The sequence below is a fragment of the Vombatus ursinus genome, unplaced genomic scaffold, assembly GCF_900497805.2.
Source record: "Vombatus ursinus unplaced genomic scaffold, bare-nosed wombat genome assembly UNPS02014973.1, whole genome shotgun sequence".
NCBI lineage: Eukaryota > Metazoa > Chordata > Mammalia > Diprotodontia > Vombatidae > Vombatus > Vombatus ursinus.
The window spans coordinates 20,072,807-20,095,173 of NW_020954751.1; the positions used below are offsets into that span (position 1 = coordinate 20,072,807).

Sequence of the window (22,367 nt, forward strand, 5' to 3'; positions counted from 1 at the left end):
TCTGGCCTTCCTGCTTGGCCTTGCTGTGATGGCTTGCTGTGATGGCCTCTGAATAAAGCTCGGGTGTTGGCACCTCCTGGTGGGTTCGTCTCTGTGTTTATCCGGTTGAGGACCAAAGACTGGTAAGTATGACTCTGGCAGCGTGCTCCTTACAGGAGGAGAGTGTACGGCGCAGCCGGCACAAGGTCGGCGCGGCCAGTACAAACTGAAATAAAAACTCCTGTGTTTTTAGTATCTACAGGTCTTCAAAAAATGCAAAACCAAAAGCAATTGATTATCTGATGAAAATAATTCACACTAAAATGTGAATAAAGCTTAATCCTTCCAGGGGTTATTTATAAACCAAGTAGTAGAATGTGTGAGTGAGAAAGACTTTCTAGCTTAGAATTCTACCTGGCAGTAGGCAGGGGAGATCTGATCAGCTTATATCCATAAGAAGAAATGGAAGAAATAATTTGATATTTCATTTCTAAAAGCTTTTTTTTTTAAATTTCTGGATCATAAGAAATAATTCTACAGTATGGCTAAGAAAAAAGGTCAAGGTTTCTGACAAAAAAAAGAGATGTGGAATCATTTCTAAAGTCTGATGAAGATGTTAGATTTTAATATATCCTGGGACATGAAAGTCTAGGACAGAACATAAAGACTTTCAGAAATCTCAATTTTTATGCAATTGTAAGAGTCACATCAACGTTCACTTTGTTACCCTAATTGAAGCTCACATACAATAAAAACTCACTGATTCAGAAAAATGGGTTGGAAGATATTCGTATTTGATGAAAACTAAGTTATATAATACTTTTAAAGAAACACACAAACATTAAGTCAGAACAAATTACCAAATAAGCTAGAGATGGACAACTGACACAAGTTAACGAAGGACAGAACATTATTATTACATTAATAATTTGTCATAAACACAAAGTCTTTTATGTTTCACTTCCAACCTTTCCTGCTTACCTTATAATATTGTGTATTATTTGTTTTCTGTGATGTTTTATCTCCTCACCAACTTAAAATGGTATCATGGTACTTGGCATATAATAGGTACTAAATAAACTGAAGTAAAAAATATATATAATAATAGCTCCCTGGCACATTTTGAACCCTGGTCCCTTTCCACCTCACCACCCCTCCCTACAGATGGGCCACCTTGGAGTGGCCTGCCTCTGCCTATTAGCCACATGACCATGGACAACTCAATCTGTCAGGGCCTTAGGCAACTGTCTAACATGTAGTCCCTTAGAATATAAACTTCTTGAGGGCAGAGACCATTTCATTTTTGTCTTGGTATTCTCATTCTGCTTTTTGATAGCTCTATTTATGTGGCAGTTTTCCTTATAGCAGGCTTAAACCTGCAACTTCTTCATTGTGCCTAGGTGTACCCTCAGAAGCCAAGCAAAAACCAGACTGCAAGGCAGGACTTCAAATATTTGAAGACTATCATTCCTACCCAATGTCTCCTCTTCCCCTAGCTGAACAATACCAGTTACTTCCATTTAATTCAATAAGTCAAATCAACTAGCATTCATCAAGTGCCTAATATGTCAAAGCAATGCACTAAGCACTGAGGATACAAAAAACAAAAACAAAAACAAAACTCCCCACCAAAAATAATGATCAGTCCCTGCTCTCAAGGAGATGGTAGGCTACTGGGGGAATAAAATGCAAACAGCTATGTACAAATAAGCTATAGACAGGGAAAAGTAGAGATAATAAACCTGAGATAAAGTGGAGATAATAGACCTGCAAAAAAGTTAGGGAAGCCAGGAGATGGGGGTGAGGAAGGAGAGAAGAGAGTTAGCCAATGAAAATGCGTAAGAGTCAAGAGATGGAGTGTCTTGTGAGAAGAACAGCAAGGGTGAAACAAGGATTTACTAAAGACCTATGTGCCATGGAATGTGGGAAGATCAGTCCAACCCAATGTAGCAAAGTCTCCAGCCTTCTTAGTAGCTTAGTGGTCACCCACTTTTGAATGATGCCCTGCTTATTTATGTCCTTCTTAAACTGTGGAGTCCCAAATGGAACACTCCATTTGGAATGGGATGGAATGGAATGCTCCAGAAGTTGTCTGACTGACAGCAGAGTAAAGTGCAGCTATAATCTCTCTAGCCTGGGACACTGCCTCTTAATTCAGTATAAGACAGCACTAACTTTTTTTGGATGTCAGTTCATACTGCTGACTCACATTGAACACACTGTCCATTTATAGGTCTTTTCCACAGGAACAGTTTAAACACATCTCTACCACTCCTCCATCCCAACCTTTGCTAATGAAATTGATTTATTTGAATCCAGGCATAGGATTACACATTTATTATTACAAAACTTCTTACCATATTTTTGCTTGCAAAATACTATGTAAGCCAATTGGGCCAGCCTGCGAGGCCTGAGCTAAGAACACTTTTTACCTTTTTTTTTTTTTTTTGAAGGCAGTTGGGGTTAAGTGACTTGCCCAAGGTCACACAGCTAGTAAGGGTCTGAGGCTGGATTTGAACTCAGGTCCCCCTGACTTCAGGGCCCATGCTCTATCCACTGTGCCACCTAGTTGCCCCCTAGCTTTTACATTTTTAAAGAAAGTTTCATTGCATTTAAAAATATAAGAAAACATTCTTAGCTCACAGACTATACAAAAAAGTTGAACTGGATTTGTCCCTCAGCCATAGTTTGCCAACCCATTCTAGCCTGTCAAGATCTTCTGAATTTTTATTCTGTCATCCAATGTGTTGGCTAAGCCTCCTAGCTTTATGTCGTCTGTGAATCTGACAAGTATGATTCATATGCTTTCATCTATATCACTGATAAAAATGTTCAAGCAGATCGCTGGGGGTATCCCACTAAAGACCCCCTTCCAAGTCAATAGACTCATGAATTAAATCCAATTAACATTTATTAAGCACCTGCTATGTGCTAGACCCTGTACTAAGCACCTCGGACTTAACAAAAAGAAAGACATTCCCTTCAAGAAGCTTCCAGTGTAGTGGGGGAGGGGAGAGAGACACACAAAAGGAAGATGGAAAGGGAAGAAGAGAACATCGAGGGGGACCCAGCACAGGGGCGTGATGTTCTACGGGATAAAAACTAAGGGCAGCTGCTGATGGAGAGTTACCTGGAAATCTGTGAGTCCTCCCTAAAGGAAGACCTTGTGAAGAATTTATTGCTCTCTCCTCCAGCTCTCTGATCAGAGGAAAGAGGCAAGTGAGGGAATAGAAGTGTTAGGTATCAAAGATTGAGTCAATATGCATGTTCCTAAGATTCCAGGGGGCCAGCTTATCCTGCAAGTAGCATGACATTCCCTGCAGTCAAAACCAAGTAGAGCCTCTGATGGAAAATAAGGACTAGTGTTTGTATCTGGTCAATTGGATACCTGAATCCACCTAACTTTATCATCTAGACCACATCCCTTCATCTTATCCACAAGGAGAGTATGGGAATAATCTCTTCTTAACTGGAAATTAAATTTAACAAAAATTCCTTTGCCTTATGAAAAAGTAGCAGCAACAACCAGGAGGACTCTCATGCTCATGGTTTATAGATCAGAAGAGCAAGAAACCCGAACAACTCCACAGGTAACTAACAAACAACAACTTCGTAAATTCTGGTTCTTAGGCTGGAAAAGACCACAAAGATATTCTACTGTGAACTGCTCAATTCCTGGAAAACATGCTGGTTATTCTATATGTCCTAATAATCTTATCTGTAGCATTATAATGGCATTTCTTCTGCCTGTAAACCTGATAAGGTTGAAAAAAAGAAAAAGATTCAACAAGACTTTCTCATTCTGCATTTGATTTACGAAAGTCAGCTGTGGTCACATGTAAAACAGAAGGGGGTGAAGTATTGGTTTCCTGGCACAAGTATAGCAGGGTGAGGAGCTGATAAGTACAGGTAAATGGCACTATCTGAGATTAGAGGAAGGGAACTAGAAAAGCAATTTATTATTCATTTGGAGGGCTATTAAGGTAAATAATTGGATTATTTAAGATTCCTGCCTAAATGGAAGTTGATGTAACATAGCTTTCTTGAGCTAATACGTGTGTTTTTGCCTGCTTATTTCATCTAGATGGTACGATTAGAGGGGAAGAAAAAGGCCTTCTTTTTGTGAGGTAGTCCACTAAGATGGTGCCTGGAATGAAGCCATGGGGATTCTCTGAGTCTAGATTCACCCTAGCATCTTGAGAAAATGGAACCAATAAAACAATGGCATCTAACATTTCCTCATGGGGTTAATCAATGTATCACATATCTCTGTGTTTTCAGAATTCCTTTCTCCATTTTTCCTTTGATTTTTTTTATCCTTACTCTCTCTCATCTCATATACCTAATCAGCTGCCAAGTCTATTCGACTTCCACACCAGCTCTTTATCAGCCCCCTTCTTTCCCCTCACATAGCCACCACCTTGTGCCTGGCATTTGGGAAGCACTTCATAAATTTTGCCTGGTCACCGAAGTGACCCCATTTTAGGCTCTTATCACCTCTGCCCTGAGCTGTCACAACAGCTTCCTAATTGGTCTCCCTGCTTCATGTCTCTTCCCTCTCAAATCTATCCTCCACAAGGTGGCTAAAGCGATTTTCCTAAAGCACAAATATGACCACAATATTCCCCTGCTCAATAAACCACAGAGGTTCCCTATCACTTCTAGGATCAAATACAAGTCGATCCCAGATCAATTCTAGTTCAGCATTTAAGTGCTTCACAACTAGCTTAACCCTCCTTTCTAGGATTATTACATAAAACCCTCCTTTACATACGCTACAATCCAGCTGTACTGATCTTCCTGTTGTTCCTCACAAATGACACGACTCCCACCCCCATGTCTTTGCACAGGGCTTTCCCCCTTGCCTAGAATGTCTTTTCTCCTCATCTCCATCTTTTAGAATCTCTAGTTTCTTTCAAATTTCAGATAAAACTCTACTTCCTACATGAGACCTCTCCAGATCCTCCCACTCACTAGTACTTCTATCCCTCAATTTCTTAAAATTTCTTATAAATTTTTATCATTCATTTAAAAAAAATTTTTGTTTCAAATTCTCTCCTTTCAGTCCCTTCCCCCACCCACTGAGAAGGCAATGATGTCAATTATAAATGTGAAATCATGCAAAGCATATTTCCATGTTAACCATGTTGTAAAAACAAAAAGCCAAGAAAAATAAAGTAAAAAAAAATATATTTCAATTTGCACTTAGAGTTCATCAGTTCTCTCTCTGGAGGTAAACAGCATTTTTCATCATGAGTCTTTCAGAAGTGTCTTGGATCAGTATTGATCAGAGAAGCTAAGTTTTTTCACTATTGATTATCATTACAGTATTGCTATTACCCTGTACAATGATCTCCTGGTTGTGCTCACTTCACTCTGCATCGATTCATACCATCCCTCTCATCATTTTTTATAGCACAATAGTAAACCATCACAACTTGTTCAGCCATTCCCCAATGGATAGGCATCTCCCCAATCTCCAATTCTTTGCCACCACAAAAAAGCTGCTATAAATAATTTTGTACATATATGTCTTCCTTTGACTTATTCCTTACATCTAGTTGCTCTCATCTCCTTCCTCAACCCCTTGCAGTCTCCTTCCCCAACCCTTCTTAATTCCAGTGCTTTCCGTCTGTTAGTGATTTCCTATTTATCTTACGGATAGCTTGCTTTGTATATATTTGTTGGCATGTTTTCTCCTTCGCTTAGACTTGTAAGCTCCTTGAGGGTAGGGACTGTCTTTTTCCTCTTTTAGTATGCCAAGTGCTTAGCGAAGTGGCTGGCACATAGTAGGCGCTTAATAAAAGTTTTTTTTGATTGATTGATCTGACTTCCAGTTTCATCACTCACTGAATCTGCTTTCTCCAAAGTTATCAATGATCTATTAATTGCTAAATGTAATATCCTTTTCTCAATTCTCACCCTTATTAACCTTTCTGTAGCCTTTGATCCTGTGGATCCCCTCTGCTGCCTCAATCCTCTTTAGTTTTTGTGACTCTACTCTCTCTTGGTTATCCTCCTAGATATCTAACTATTACTTCTTAGTCTTATCTGCTAGATCTCCATTCATGTCTCACCTAAGCTCTGTCCTGGATCCTCTCCTCTTTTCTCACTGATTAGGGTCTCCCAGACCCAGACCATTTCACAAACGGCTCCAGCCAAATTCACTTCATTCACAATTTGCCTTATTTTCCAGAATTCTTCTCACCCTCTTCACCAGCAGCCTTGCCCCTTTGTGGGTCCTCCCTAACCCCCATCCCCCATCCTTACTTTCCAGTTCCTTCTTATGTATTGCCTTTCCTCACTATAACCTAAGTTTCTTGAGGGCTGGGACTGTCTTGTTTGCTTATAGTTATATCTGTGGGGTTTAGCAAATACATGGTATATAGTAAATTATCTATCTCTATAACCTCACTTGGTGCCCTCATCAGCTTCCATGGTTTTAATTATTATCTCTAAGCAGATGACCCACATTTCTGTACATCCAGCCCTAGTCTCACCCCACCCCCCAACCCTTGTTCTAGCCCTGAATTACTGGATGTCCCTGTCATGCCCAGAATGTTCCACCTCCTCACTTCTTAGAATCTGTGCCTTCCTTCAAGACCTAGCTCAAATGTTACCCTGTGTAAAAGGCCTTTCCCGGTCCCATCTGTGGCTAGTGCCTTCCCTTCCAAGGTTACCTTTTAACCACTTTAGGTATACTGTTTACCAACATGATGTCTCCATTACTGGAAGCAAGATCCTTGAAGGCAGGTACTATTTTCACCTTTTTTTATATCTCCATGGTGCTTGGCATATAGTAAGTGCTTAATAAATGATGCTGAATGATTGAGTCTTAGAATACATTTTAGCAGGTAGAGTTTCTGTTTCAAGAAAGCATTTAAGTTAATCAAATTCTAAGATGGAAGGTGGACACACCCTGGGGGAAAATAAAAGATTCATTCCATTGGCAGGATAGACTATCGTCCATAAATGAGCAAAAAACACTAACCACCAGGCAAAGGAGGCCTCCTGGTATTTGAATCGTACAGGAGCACAGATGAGAACATTACTTAAACTATTAAATGATGATGGTTATTGATTTTCAGTCCAAGAAATGTGTTTTTTCCAAGCATTATGGCTTCTGACACTTGTAAATTGGCTCTTTAAAGTGAGCTCTGATATTTATACTATAATATTAATATTTTTACTGCAATATTAATGCCACTAATGCCACTTTTCTTTACTCTGGTACTTCACTGTGGCATGGAGGAGATGCTGGGTTTCTGGGAGACCCTGAATATAGAGTACAAGCACAAACTCTGACAAGTCTTGTCAAAATAGAAAGAGTGGAAGGGAACAAGCATTTTTAAATGACTGCTATGTGCCCAGGTGCTGTCCTGGTAGATAGTAAGTACTTAATAAATGTTTATTGACTGATTATTGATTACATTTACTATGTGACAGGTATTGTGCTAAGCACTTTACAAATATTATCTCCTTTGATCCTCAAAACCATTTCAGTAGACAGGTGCTACCATTATCCCCCTTTTACAGATGAAGAAACTGAGGTTAACCTAAGGTTAAATGACATGCCCAGGATCACACAGCTAGTGTCTCAGGCCAAATTTGAATTCAAGTCTTCTTAACGCAGAGTTATGTATTGTGCCCCATAGCTGCCTCTGAAAGGCTTTGAATATGGGCCCTAGGAGAGGCTCTACTTCTACTAGAATTCAGAGGCTTATCAACAGAAGGGCAGTTCCCAGGTGATGACCTTTTTTTTGGGAGCTATGGCTACTCTTGAAATCTGTCTGATGACAAGTGAAGGGGTTCTGATTTGCATAGGAGATAGTGGCTATACTAATGATACCACAGTCCTTCTGTATCAGAGGAGGAAAGACAGCTAGAACAACAGGAGATGACACTTCATCTGGAACCTGCAATTTATAGATCAGAAAACTGAGGCCCAAAGGGAAATGACTTACTCCAAGTCTTACAACTAGAACCTCCTAGAGCTAGAACTTGAAACCAGGTCTTGTAAAGTCTATTCCAGTGATTATTGGACTATATCATGCTGCCTTCTTTGTTAGTTTTGATGGTGGCTTTCACCCTATTATCTCGACACTTTGAGGGGAGCTTTCTAGGATCCCAGATGGGAGGGAACACATTTTACAGATAAGGAAACCGTACTACAGAATAAGGGGGAAAAAAAACATGAAACAGAATTCAGATGACCTGTTTTAAATTCTTAGTTCTGCCAGTTGTTGGCTGAATTACTAAGTTTTAAATATGACTTCTGTTTGTTTAAGACAAAGGTATGGTAAAATCTCCTGGGGAATTATGAGATTCCTGATGGATTTGACCATAGAATGGCACACTATCTACCTATATTAACCAATAAGTATTTATTGAGTGGTTACCCTGTGGTGGGCAGGGTTGCTGGGTGCTAAAGTTAGAAATGAATGAATGTTAAGCATGAAGCACTTTAAGCCCTTTGCTTAAAGCAGTTCCTGCTCTCAAGGAGCTTATATTCCATCCAACCAATTATGATGGAATTAGCAAACGAATCTTTCTGAATGTAAACTGATGAACAAATTCTAACATCGGATCAAAATTGGTGGGGGTAGGCCATTCAGAGGCATATGCAGAAGTGTGTCATAGAGTGACTTGAGGAGATTATATGAAGGCATAAATTTCATTTGAAAAAATATAACTTGAAATACAAATTTCTTCAAAGGCTAAACCAGGGAATGCAAACTTCCTTAAGGTAAATGGACTCCAAATTCGATTTTATCAAAGCAACTTGAAATGGCCAGGAAGATGCCAAGCACAAGCCTTAGGACTTGATATAAGGGAAAACTTCCTAATAATAATGAGAATAAGTTGCCTCTGGAGGAAGTAGGACCTTGCTGATTAGAGGTCTTCAAGCTAAGGCCAGCTAGTCACATGGTGAGTGTGTCCTAGTGGGTTTTTTTTCCCCTAGGTATGGATTAGGGGATATGACTGCTGTGATCCCTTCTAACTTTAAAATATTGCACTTCTGTGAAATAGCATTCACTGACTTAGTACCTTGAAAGGAGGTTCCACTGGGAAATTCAATGAAGAAGTATAAGGAATTCCCAAGTACCAGAGAGGTCCCATGCTAAGTCCCAAGGTTCTATGAACAGAAATGTATTTGCATTTTTTAAAAGACATAATTGAAATTCAATCTCTCTCAGGAAACCAGTGCCTTTAATTTCCACTCAGATTCACAGTAATCACAGGAGAGTTTGCAAAGTCAAGAAAAGCCAGCTGACAGTCTGTTGAGACCATACTTTAGGGAGCAGTGATGTGATTAAATGTGGTTTAGTTAATAGCAAAAGCAGGCTGTCCTGTTAATGGAAAGGTACCTTGTGTTCTAGGCATCAGGTCTCAAGTATGCCTGGTACTACCAACAGAATTAAGAACATACGGGAGGATTAAATGTATTCAGAGGAACTTTCGACACATACTGTCTCTTCTGATGATGACATGACTAAGATGGTGCCCCATGGTTAATACATTCTTGAGTGCCCAATGTCGTAAGTTAAGATTATGTTATTTATGATTTCTAAGGGCTTTTGAAGTGATAAAAACAGATATATTGATTACACAATGGCTTCATATTCTGGCATAGAAGATGGCTGCTTCCATTCATTTTAATTCAGCTCAAGTGAGAGCTGTCTCCAAGTATATGAAGGGCTGTCAGCTCTAACAAGGGCTAAACTTTTATATCTGGCCCTATAGGATAGAAGTGGGAGCAACAGAGAGAAATAGCCATGGGGCAAATCTGGATTTGATATAAGGAAAAACTTGGTAACAATCAGTTACCTGAAAGTGAAATGGATTGCTTGAGTGGCAATGATTCCCCCCTCACTGCAGGTCTTCAAAGAAGGGCAGAACGTGATAATAATAATAATAATAAACATTTATACAATGTTTTATTGCTTGCAAAATACTTTACAACTATCTCGTTTGATCCTTACAACAACCCTAGGGAATAGGTGATATTATTATTCCATTTTACCTATGAAGGAACTGAGGTAGACATAAGTCAAGGTGACTTGCCCAGGATCACATAACTAATAAGTGTCTGAAGTCATATTTGGTTTTGTGTGTGTGTGTGTGTGTGTGTGTATGTGTGTGAATTGGGGTTAAGTGACTTGCCCAAGGTCACACAACTAGTAAGTGTCAAGTGTCTGAGGCCAGATTTGAATTTAGGTCCTCCTGACTCCAAGGCTGGAGCTTTATCCACTGCACCACCTAGCTGCCTCTGAAGTCATATTTGAACCCAAGTGTTCCTGACTCCAGGTCTCACTCTTTACCCACTAACCCACCTAGTCAGGTATGTTTTAGATAGGCCTTTTTTCCAGGTATGGATTGGAGAGCCACCAAATGTCATCTAACTCTGAAATTCAGTGATTCTGTAACTGAGGTGTCACTGAACACCTATTATATAAGGCAGGATGGTGTCATGGGTAAGAGTCCAGAGATCTGGGTCCAATTTCTGCCCCTGATGCTTATAAGCTAAGGGTCAAGTCATGCAACGCCTCAGGCAATTACCTAGGATATTCTATAGTCATAGGTTAAAATCTGTACGAGTGGAGCGAGGTCTGACACTGGAACTATGCTACACAGAAGAAATCACTGATCTTTTGTATAATCATCAGAAATTCTTCGCATATGTAAAAGGCACTATGTTTGGTGCTGGAAAGAGATACAGTGAGAGACCAGTCTAAGGAGATCATAATCCACTAGGATAGGATACAATTTGCATATCAATAAGGACGATATGAAGATGATGTGTTAGGGGAAAGGGGAGATGCAGAACAGTGCTCTAGGAAAGGCTGTGGTGGGAAAAATAAGGTATTTAAGAGCATACAGCATTATATAAAACTGCAAAAGGCAAAGTGAAGCATCACATTATACTCAACTATAGAATTTTTTTTTCTCTAGCAAAAGGAAATTAGGATGCTCATGAAAACTCACAAGTAAAAGCATCCTGGAATTGATTATGAAGGTTCTTCCTTGTGTACATTGAGCCTGAAAAATTAGCTTCTCAAGTAGAAAGTCCATAATAGAGCAAGGAGCAGCAATGGGGACTTTTCTGGGGAATTTCCACCTCAGATGCTCTCTAGATCTAACCTTAGTGAGCTAATAAAATCTGACAGCATCACAGCACGTATGTGCTTCAGGAAAGGACTAAAGACCAGAATGCTCTGGGCTAGTTGGTTAAATATAAAAAAATAAGAGAATCTCTAGAAGAGGAAGAAGGAAAAAGCTGCCTTAGTATCTTTTAGAAGGAAAATCTGCCTCCAGACAATTTTGCAATAACAAATGCCTAGATAAGCAGAAGATTTATTTAAGGCACCAAAGCAGCTGCAGCTCTGTCCACAGCTGCAAAAGTCAGAATAGAGACTCAGGCAGAACATTAAAATTGAGAGGCAAACCTGCTCAAAAAATGAGGGGAGGGAGGAGAATAAGAATTCTATAATCTGCTAGGCTACTACTCTGACTGTGGTATTCTCACTCTATAATACCACAACTGAAAAACGTTACTTGTGGAATCAACAATTCTCAAAACATAACAGATCTAATAGATATAGTTTCAAAGGACTAAGGGCTTTGGGAATCCCCCAGGGTATAATAGCTAACATTTATACAGTTCTAACTGTGTTAGACATGGTGCTAAGTGCTTTACAATTATTGTCTTGTTTGATTCTTACAACAACCCTGGGAGGTAGGTGGTCCACTACCCACTGTGTATACAAAGGGTTGTTGTTCTGAAGAGGAGCAATGGCTAAAAAAATGGAAAGAGGCAAATTTGGGCTTGATATAAGGAAAATTTTTGTAATGAGGAGACCTGACAAAGTAGAAAGGGTTATCTTAGAAAGTTGTAAGGTTCCCACTCATTGGAGGTCTTCAAGCAAATGTTGGATGGTTACTTGCATTAGAGGGGATGCTCTTTCAGGTTTGGATTGGAATAGATGGATGCTGAGGTCCCTCTCAACTCTGAAATTATGCAAGTTTTGAAATTTAAGTTGGTGAAACATACGTACTTACATATATATGTATATATATATATATATATATGCATAGAGGTATGTTTACATATAGACATCCAATATAAGAAACATGCCCCCAAACCAGCACTTGCTCAGATAGTGTTTTTCACAAATCCAGTGTAACAGTATCCACAATGAAAAGTCAGCTTGTTCTATCACTTGGTATATTAATTTAGGTGGTTATGATTTTACATTGCCAATTTGGAAAAGAGAAGACTTAGCTAAGATATGTCTGAAGTCTTCAAGTATTCAAAGGGCTATTATTGTAGAAGGCAGATTTTGGCATAATTTAAATAAGAGCTATTCTCAAAAGGAATCTTTGGAGATGCTAAGCTCCCTGGCACGTCACAGTATTTAAACAGGATCTGGATGACCATTACTCAGGAACACTGTACTGGAGATTCGTCATCAAAAGAGAGTTGGGCAAGATAGTTACTTTTAAGGTACCCTTCCATTCTGAGAATGGTTCTAGGTTTTGAGCAACTTATCATAGCTTAACCTTATAGTTATCTTACTATTTTGTAACTGTCATCACAAGACAAAATGGGATTTTTTACGTTCAAGTCTGGAAATTGATGCTATAGCTATGCAACACAGACTAAAAGTTTAAAAGGACACAGGACCTTTGGAAGCAGCTCAACTTTCTCATTTTGTCTTCCTCACTAAAAATATCCTTTTATTGCTCCCACTTTGGATACTGTGAGGCTCACATGTCAACTACCCAAGAGAGTTCAAGGCATATTTGCTGATTCCAGTTACAACTATTTTATTTATTAATGTGCTGTTCTTTACAATGTAAAGAGTTTGCTCCTGGACCACATCCATAGGACATATACTTTGAATGCTCCCCCATCCCGCGCACCAGTAGTGTTGATGGGTTGGGTACACCCTCCATATCTTCAGGGCTATTACTGCACCTGTGAATCTGACATTGATTTAAGAAGACGGGGTAGGCTAGGCTTTTGTAATATATAGTTTTTCTTTAAAACACAATTGCCAGTACAAAGAGAGTCCAGTCTCCAATCTTGTGACCTTGGTCTCACTCTGCTCTGAGCTAACTAGTCCAGACCATGTATTGTTACATGATGTTTTAATTTCCAGTTATTAGTGCTGTCTAAGAGTTAGTAGTAACCCAAAGTACAATGGCCTCGCTCAGGGGGATAGTAGATTCTCCCTCATTGAAGGTCTTCAAGCAGAGGTTTGATGACCACCATGTTGGGTATTTTTTTAGTGAGGATTCTTTTTCGGATAAGGTTAAGGGTAGGCAGCCACTGAGGTTCCCCTTCAACCCTAAAATCCTATGATGCTCTCATGTAGCTAAAATTAGAAAGAGGACAACCATATAATTGGGTAAATATCTTTGCAGCAAGTTTCTTTGATGAAGATCTCATTTCCAAAATATATAAGGAGGGACAGCTAGGTGGTGCAGTGGATAGAGCACTGGCCCTGGATTCAGGAGGACCTGAGTTCAAATCCAGCCTGACCCATAACACTTACTAGCTGTGTGACCCCGGGCAAGTCACTTAATCCCATTGCCTAACCAAAAAAAACCCCAAAAAACAAAAAACAAAAGACAAAAAAAACCCAAAATATATAAGGAAGTGGGATTCAAATTTAATAGACTAAAAATCACTCCTGAATTGATAAAGGGTCAAAATATATGAACTGGCAATTTTCAAAGGAAGAAATCCGAGTTATCAACATATAAAACATATGAAAAAATTCTCTAAATCAATAAAAATTGGAGAAATGAAAATTTAAACAACTCTGAAGTTTCACTTCATATCCATCAGACTGGTCAAGATGACAAAAGAGAAAAATGACAAATACTGGTGGCACTGTGGGAAAACAGGTACATATTTAGGTGCATTTGCTGGTGGTAGTGTGAATTGGTCCAGACATTCTGGAAAAACTTTGGAACTATATTAAAAAACTTACTAAACTGTGCATACCCTTTGACCCAAGCTATATCACTATAAGGCCCCCAACCCCCAAAGAAATCAAAGAAAGACGAAAAGACCTATAAGTACAAAAAATATAGCAGCTGTTTTCTTGGAAAATTAAAAACTACTAGAAAATAGCTAAATAAATTGTGACATATGAATGTAATAGAATATTATTGTACCATAAAAAATGACAAAATGGACAGTTTCAGAAGAAGCTGGGAAGACCTCTATGAAACAATCAAAAGCCAAGTAAGTAGAATTAGGAGAATGATATTTATAAAATAACAGAAAAGAGAAAAATAATTTTGTAAGATTTTAGAACTCTGATTAATATTATAATGATAATGATAATGATAAAGCAACAATCAGCCTTGAGTCCAAAAGAATAAAGATGAAACATGCTATAAGAGATAAACATTTTTGGATACAGTCAGTGTGAGAATTTGATTTGTTGGACTATTCATGTAATGTGTTGAGGGCTTTATTTTACTTTTCTAATTTGCTCAGTTGGGGTATGGTGGGATAAATGAGAGAACCAATTAATAAAAGAAAAAAATTCTATGATTCTTTATACCATTGGGTTATTTACGTAGTATCATAAAATCTCAGAGTTGCAAGTGACCTCAGAAATAGTATCTGAAACATGAATTAGTATCTTACATAGTAGAAACTATGTTAATAGTTAGAATAACTATTAAATAGAATAAATGTTAAACTGAATCTTCTCTATGATATTCTTGACAAATGGTCATCTGATTTCTGCCTGAATACTTCCAAAGGCAGAAACGGTATTACCTAATGAGGCAATTCATTCCATTTTCAGACTGTTCTACAAATTAGGAAATTCTTGCTTATGCTGAAAGCATCTCCCTAAACTTTCAGTCCTAGTTAACTTCAAACCTTGTTCAGCTCATGACTCCCCTGCTAACTTTTCCACTTCTGTCCCAATGGCGTTCTAATTAATGACTTCCTCTTGCATTGGATCAATTTCCCCTTGAAACATTTATTTGAAGAGGTATCCATGGGAGCCACATTCAGTTTTAATTGGGTGCAGCTCATGACTCCCCAAATTATTTTCCACTTTGCCTCAGTGTGGGCACTTTTCCCAACTTCCCTCCCCATTTTCAACTCTCTTTTATGTGTTATCTTCCTCCATTAGAATATAAGCTCCCTCAGAGCAAGGACTATCTTTCTTTGAACTAAGGGAAACAACCAACCAGTATTTGTATTCCTAGAGCTTAGAACAGTACCAGAGTGCCCCCTGGCACGTAAGGCCCCCCCTCCAATACATCCCTATCCTGAGACCAACAAGAAAAATCTTTCCATAAGATAACCTTTCAAATGGTATAGTGATTGTACCCTGCATTTGTAGTAAGGAAGCTCTACGTGTGAGTCTTGCTTCTGGCATTGTCTCAGAGGGGAGAAAAGCGGTCTACAGGATCCAGAAATGGGTAACTATATTTCTTTGAGCCTTAGTTTGTTTGTTTAGATAATAGGGATAATAATAACTAGTTCTGGTGCTGTAACTCCCATGCAATGCACGTCAAGCCAGCTCGAGAGAAATTAAACTGTAGATACATACGCCCTAATTCGTTTGTCTCTTTCTTAGAGCAGACTCTGTTTCAAACTGCGGTTTGACATATCCCTTCTACCCATCCAACCAAGCCATCTCATTATTTTCCAGTCTATATACTCCCAACTTATTTATACATCTCTAGAACAAAACTTCTTTCTATTCATCACTTCCCTAAATGTGCTGTCTTTTGTTATTAGAATGTAAGCTTCTGGAGGGCTGGGACTGTTTCTTTAACTTTAGTGTTTAGCATAGTGCCTGACTAATAAAAATCGTTTTCATTTATTCATTCCATATAACTGCAAAAACTTTTTAGAAAAATTAGCTTGTTTCAAGCCTAGAAGGTAATATAATCACAAATATAAGGTTCATTTGGTACCCTCCTCTTTGGCTTTAGGGAGTTTATTTTAGACAAAAGATTATGAGTTTAGTCAAGATAGCTCTAAGGTTCAAATTGGAAAATTACTAACATTGAGGCAGAGGTTAGGCTCTCTGCCCAATTTCACTTTTATATATATTTCTAGTTAACCCCTGGCTACTTTCTGGCTAAAACTAAATTCAATTTACTAGAAATATTTGAGTAACAAAGCAGCAGATTATAACATAGTGTCTGTGGACAGAAAATACCAGAAAGAGAATTTTGGGAAAGAGTCAGCCTCTTCTCAGAACCTCCCTTGGTTTGGGAGAAATCAAGAGACATCCTTTTTCCAAAATGCCTGTAGAGCTGATGACCAGCTTGTATATCATCCTTCCTTGCCACTGCTCAGTCCTACCTTTGCTCCTCAGGGTTGTGCTGGAATACACTTGCTCCAAATTTCTTCAATGAATGAGGTTCAAACTAGCTTGGAAATTTTACAGAGGATCCCTGGGCATGGTCAACTTTTCTCAGCTCATCCAAACGTGATTCTTGTGCAACCTCACTACAATCTGAAGTACTTTTCTAGTTGGTCTAAGGCCTCTAAGTGAGAATGATTGAGCATTTTCCACTTACTTTAAGTGGGGTGGAGTTGAGAAAATCATTCTCTGCTCCCCTATTTCTTATATAATAATTTAACATTTGTATGTGTGTGGCCCACAAGGGGCAGTGTCTAGAGCAGGAGAGTGAAAAGCCTAGAGTTCAAACCATGAGAAGTAAATCAGTGGAAGGGGAGAGGGTTACCCTGCAGAAGAGAAGGCTTAGGGGAGATATGATTGCTGTGTTGAATTTCTTAAAAGGCTCTATTTGTTCTACCTGACCCCAGAAGGCAGAATTAGGAACAATGGAGTTAAGCTGCAAAGAGGCACATTTAAGCTTGATGGGGAAAAAAAAAATCCCTAACAATTAAAGCTGCCTAAAGGTAGTGGGGTTTCTCCCTTCACTGAGGGTCTTCAAACAGAAGTGCAAAGATCCTTTGTTGGGTATGATATAAAGGGGATTCCTTTTCAGATACAGACTGACCTAGGTAGCCTGTGAGGTTTAGCCAGGCATGGTAAGAGCTCCACTCTGAGATTCTGTGATCATAAGAATTTTTATTCCAATAGTACTGTAAATTAAACCACATGCAGATTTGTTAAACGTTTACTATGTGTCATATTGTGCTAGGTGCTCAGAATAAAAAATGAAAAAAACTGATGTCAAGGAGCACAAATATTTTAGGAGAGAACATGAACACATATAAATATATGTAAAATAAGTACAATGCCAAAAATAAACACGAGGTCATTTTAGGGGAGTGAGGAAACATTAACAGTTGTGGGGAGATGCCTAGGCATTTGATAAGAAAGTCAAAGAACAGCAGATCTAGTTATAATGAACAAAACAGTTCTAGAGGGAAATGGCAAAAAGACAAAAACTAAACAGAATCTGAACTAACAATCCCGCTTCTATCTATAATACCCTAACTAGAACGGTTTTCAACCGTCTCTAATATTTCAATATTGAATTTGAGGGTGGTTACATCAAAATACCTTTGTACACCTACAGTGTTTCAGATATGAAATATGATAAATGAGCTAGTGTAAACTAACAATGTTTAACTTACTGTTGCATGTGATATGGTCAGAATTCCATTTTTTACAGTACACTTTCTTCTCTGCCATACTTTCCGAAGCCTAAAAGTGAATCAAACAAAGCAATAATTTATTATCAACAATAGGGGGAAAATTGGTTAATTCATTTTCACACAGAGCTATACTATACAGGATTTTCTACCATTCAACTGTAGTTTTTCTTCCATTATCATAGGTGACAGGTATTAAAATAAGCCAGGAAGTACAATATAAGACAGGGGCTAGAGAGAGACAGCATTGTCTCAGGGGTAATACTTAGCACCATGTCTGGCATGTGATAACAGCTAAATAATGCTCATTTATATTCATTCATTCAATTACTCTGAGAAAGTAGTCTACTTTCCTATGGCTCGAGAGATCACATATATGTCACAACAAATACTCAGAAACTTTTAAAACAATATGAAACGTCAGGTTACTGAAAAGAGAGTTATTAGGAACTTAGATGTAAAGCTACTCATGAATACTTAAAAATGGAACACAGGAGACAATAAATACTTGTGGAAATAAGTAAAATTTGGAAACTTTGTTCTGATGACTTTAAAAGTTGAGTGTAGGCAAAACAAATTCTTACATGGACAGAGATCTATTTATTTTTATTAATCGTAGTACCAATGGTCTGAATGGCACTAGAGGGTTCTCCATATTTGTACACATGGGATAGTGACCAATTTAGCACATTACATTTTCCCCATCACATAAACAGAAACAATAATGGAATGTATCAGTAAGCCCTATTGTTGACATAGGGATGATAATGCAATGAACTATTTTTATAAATAACTAAAATAATTTCATATTACAGGTGTTTTTGTTCTTTCTTTCTTTTTTTTTTTAGGCAACTAGGGCTAAGTGACTTGCCCAGGGTCACACAGCTAGTAAGTGTCAAGTGTTTGGTCTGGGGCCAGATTTGAACTCAGGTTCTTCTGACTTCAAGGCCGGTGCTCTATCCACTGTGCCACCTAGCTGCCCCCACATATGTGTTTTAGAAGCCCCATAAAATCCATTACTACATACATTTTCTTTCTGTTTTTGGATTTCATTCAGAGAATGCAATAGCTTGTTTTTTATTTCTTTTTTTTTTAAATAATTTCAAGTTGTTTTCATATACCAAAAACAAAACAAAGACCAAAACTATCACAATACCTTTCATAATTTTTAAAAGTATTTATTTTCCCCAATTACATGTGAAAACAATTTTTAACATTCATCATTTTTTTTTAAGTTTTGCGTTCCAAATTCTATTCTTCTCTCTTTTCCTTCTCCCTTCCCTGAGATGGCAAACAATCTGATATACCTTATATGTGTGCAATCATGTAAAACATTTCCATATTAGTCATTTTGTGCAATGAAACTCCAAGTCAATAAAAAAAAGAAAGTCAAAAATAGTATGCTTCCTTCTATATTCAGATAACAATAGTTATTTCTTTAGAAGCGGATAACATTTTTCATTATGAGTCCTTTAGGACTGTCTTGGATCACTGTACTACTGAGAACAGCTAAGTCATTCCATTCACTGTACAATGTTGATGTTACTGTGTACACTGTTCTCCTGGTTCTGCTCACTTCACTTTGTAACAGTTCATGTTAAGTCTCTGCAGTTTTTCTGAAATCATCCTACTTGTCATTTCTTATACCACAACAATATTACATTACAATTATATATCACAACTTGTTCAGCCATTCTCCAATTGATTGATATCCCCTCAATTTCCAGTTCTTAGTCACCACAAAAAGAGCCGCTATAAATATTTTTGTACAAATAGATTCTTTTCCTTTTTTTAAAAAATCTCTTTGGGATACAGACCTAGCAGTGGTATTGCTGGATCAAAGGGTATGCACAGTTTTATAGCCCTTTGGGTATAGTTCCAAATTGCTCTCCATAATGGTTAGATCAGTTTACAACTCCACCAACAGTGCATTAGTGTCCCAGTTTTCCCACATCTTCTCCAACATTTATCATTTTCCTTTTTTGTTACATTAGCCAATCTGAGGTGGAATCACAGAGTTGCTTTAATTTGTATTTCTCTAATAAACAGTGATTTAGAACATTTTTTCATATGAATATAGATAGCTTTAATTTCTTCATCTAAAAACTGCCTGTTCATATCCTTTGACCATTTATCATTTTGGGAATGACTTTTCTTGTTGTAAATTTGACTCAGTTCTCTATATATTTGAGAAATGAGGCCTTTATCAGAGATACTTGCTATAAAATCTCCCCCCCCCAAGTTTTCTGCTTTCCTTCTAATTTTGGTTGCACTTGTTCTGTTTGTGCAAAAACTTTTAAATTTTATATAATCAAAATCTTGTTTGGTCCTTAATTCTTTCCTTATTAATACAACTGATAGGTAAACTATTCCATGCTCTACTAATTTGTTTATGGTATCATCCTTTATGTCTAAATCATGCATCCATTTTTGACCTTATCTTGGTATATGGTGTGAGATGTTGGTCTATATCTAGTTTCTGTCATACTGTTTTCCCAACAGTTTTTGTCAAATAATGAGTTTTTGTCCCAAAAGCTTGGATCTTTGGGATTATCAAACACTAAATTACTATGACCATTTATGACAACGTATTATCATATAAATTTAAAATATATCTTTAGGCTAGAAAATTCTGTCTTCAATATGCAGCTTCTATAGATTGGTAAATATCTTGCAATACTTTATAGAGGGAATTAAAAATCTGACAGTGACCAATGTGAAATTAAACACACTACTCAGACTTTCTCTCTCTCTCTCTCTCTCTCTCAGGCAATTGGGGTTAAGTGACTTGCCCAGGGTCACACAGCTAGTAAGTGTCAAGTGTTTGCTCTGAGGCTGGATTTGAACTCAAGTCCTCCTGATTTCAGGGCTGGTGCTCTATCTATTGTGCCACCTCAGACTCAGTCTCAATAGGAGTTTATAGCGTCACTAATAGGCAAGGAGTTCTCAAGTTACAGTTAAGTCAGGAATACTTTCTTATGAGAACGAGATGCTTAAAATTAATTCTTTTAATAAAATTTTTGTCAAACAATAGGACTACATTCAGTATACAGTTTAGATTTGTATGTGTTGCACATATGTGTGTGTATGTGTAATATATATATATATATATTTACATCTCATGCACTGATATGTATATGTGTATCTCTTCAAGTTAAATGCTATAGGAACTATAGCATATAGTTATAGCATATATATAACTATAAAGAATATATATATAGTTAGCATATATATAACTATAAAGAATACCAGCTGGGATACGTGGAAGTTTACAGAAGACAAATCTCAAGAAAGAAGACAGTAATGTAAAAATACACATGGCCTCAATGTCTATACTCAAATGCCCTAAGTTTAGGTAACAAAGAACGAGGAAAAAGTCCCATACCAAGGCAGCAAAATTGAGACTTTATGGGATGAAATCAACGAATGGATCATAGCTTTGGATGGGTAAGTTGTATACAAAAGAAGTCAGGTATGCAAAAGGGGGAGAAAGTATATTAAGAAGGTATAATTATATGAGGAAACCAGGAACCATGGGGGAAGGAAGAAGAAAGCAAGATGGAGAATAGCTAGGTGAAGGTCAATGGAAGGAGAATGGGAGTGACTTTGTCATTAGAAAATATTACAGACCACCCGGATATAAGGAAAAAGAGTTTGGGGGGAAATCGCATACCTGGCACAGAAGGATAATACAATAGTTACAGAAGAATCTATTTATCCAAACATTAGCTGGAGCGCTTTCACTGCCAAAAGCAAAATTGCCTATAACTTCTTGACTTGCCTTAGTGATAGGGCAAGTCATCTTTCAAAATACGAAGAGACCAATAAAGGGAGATTCTATTCTGGATCTAATTCTTTTATTGAGGGGATTTGTTCTGTAAAGTTTGGATTCAGTCAACTAGACACACTTGAGGACTTAGAGGGCCACATATGGCCTCAAGGCCGCAGGTTCCCCACCCCTGCCCTATGCTGTCAAACATTTTTTATCAACGCCTTGTAAAAGCATAGATGGAAGGCTCTTCAAATTTGCAGAGGATACCAAGTCCAGGCATATCAACACCCTAGATGACAGACAGTATTGAGATAAATCTAGTAAGATGTAATTCAATGAGGGTAATTTAGAGACAAAAAAAAAATCAACTTCACAAGTATAAGATGCAGGAGGCATGATTAGAAAGCAATTGCACTGAAAAAGATCTGCAGTTTTATTGGACTACAAGCTCAATGAATCAGCAATGTGATACGGCAGCCAAAAAAGCTAATTTACTCTTGGGCTGCATTAAGGAAAGCATAGCTTCCAGGAATATAGAGGTGATAATCAAGAGACCTCATCTAGAATATGGTATTCATGTCTAGGCATCATGGTTTCAGCACACTTACAAGTTGGAGAGTGCCCAGAGGAGAACAAAGAGAATGGTGCATGGCCTCATGTCACATGAAGACCAGCAGAAGGCACTGGGTACGTTTAGTCTATAGAACAGAAGACTCAGGAGAGACACGATGGTTGTCTTCAAGTTTGTGAATGACTGTTTTGTGAAAGAGGCATAGGACTTAATTGTGTTTAGTTTTAAAGAACCAGGGGGCAATGAGTAGAAGTTACAAAGAGAAAAATCTAGGTTTGATGTGAGGAAAAACTACCTAACAACTAGAACTATCGCCAAATTTAATGGTTTGCCTTGAGAGATGCTTGGCTCCGTGGAGGACTTCAACAGAGCCCGGAAGAACACTTGTTATATGTCAGTGGGAATCATTTAGTGTGTAGCTTAGA

The 22,367-nt window shown here is 37.9% G+C and overlaps 1 protein-coding gene across 3 annotated transcripts in view; it reads right to left on the bottom strand.

The window, feature by feature from the left end:
- Positions 1–22,367, bottom strand: part of LOC114030650 (arf-GAP with SH3 domain, ANK repeat and PH domain-containing protein 1) — a 482,413-nt gene that overhangs the window by 87,212 nt on the left and 372,834 nt on the right. For all 3 annotated transcript variants that reach the window (XM_027845496.1, XM_027845498.1, XM_027845497.1), the window contains one exon: positions 17,582–17,651. In XM_027845496.1, coding sequence (XP_027701297.1) covers positions 17,582–17,651 — 70 coding nt within the window. The remainder of the gene's footprint in view (positions 1–17,581; positions 17,652–22,367) is intronic.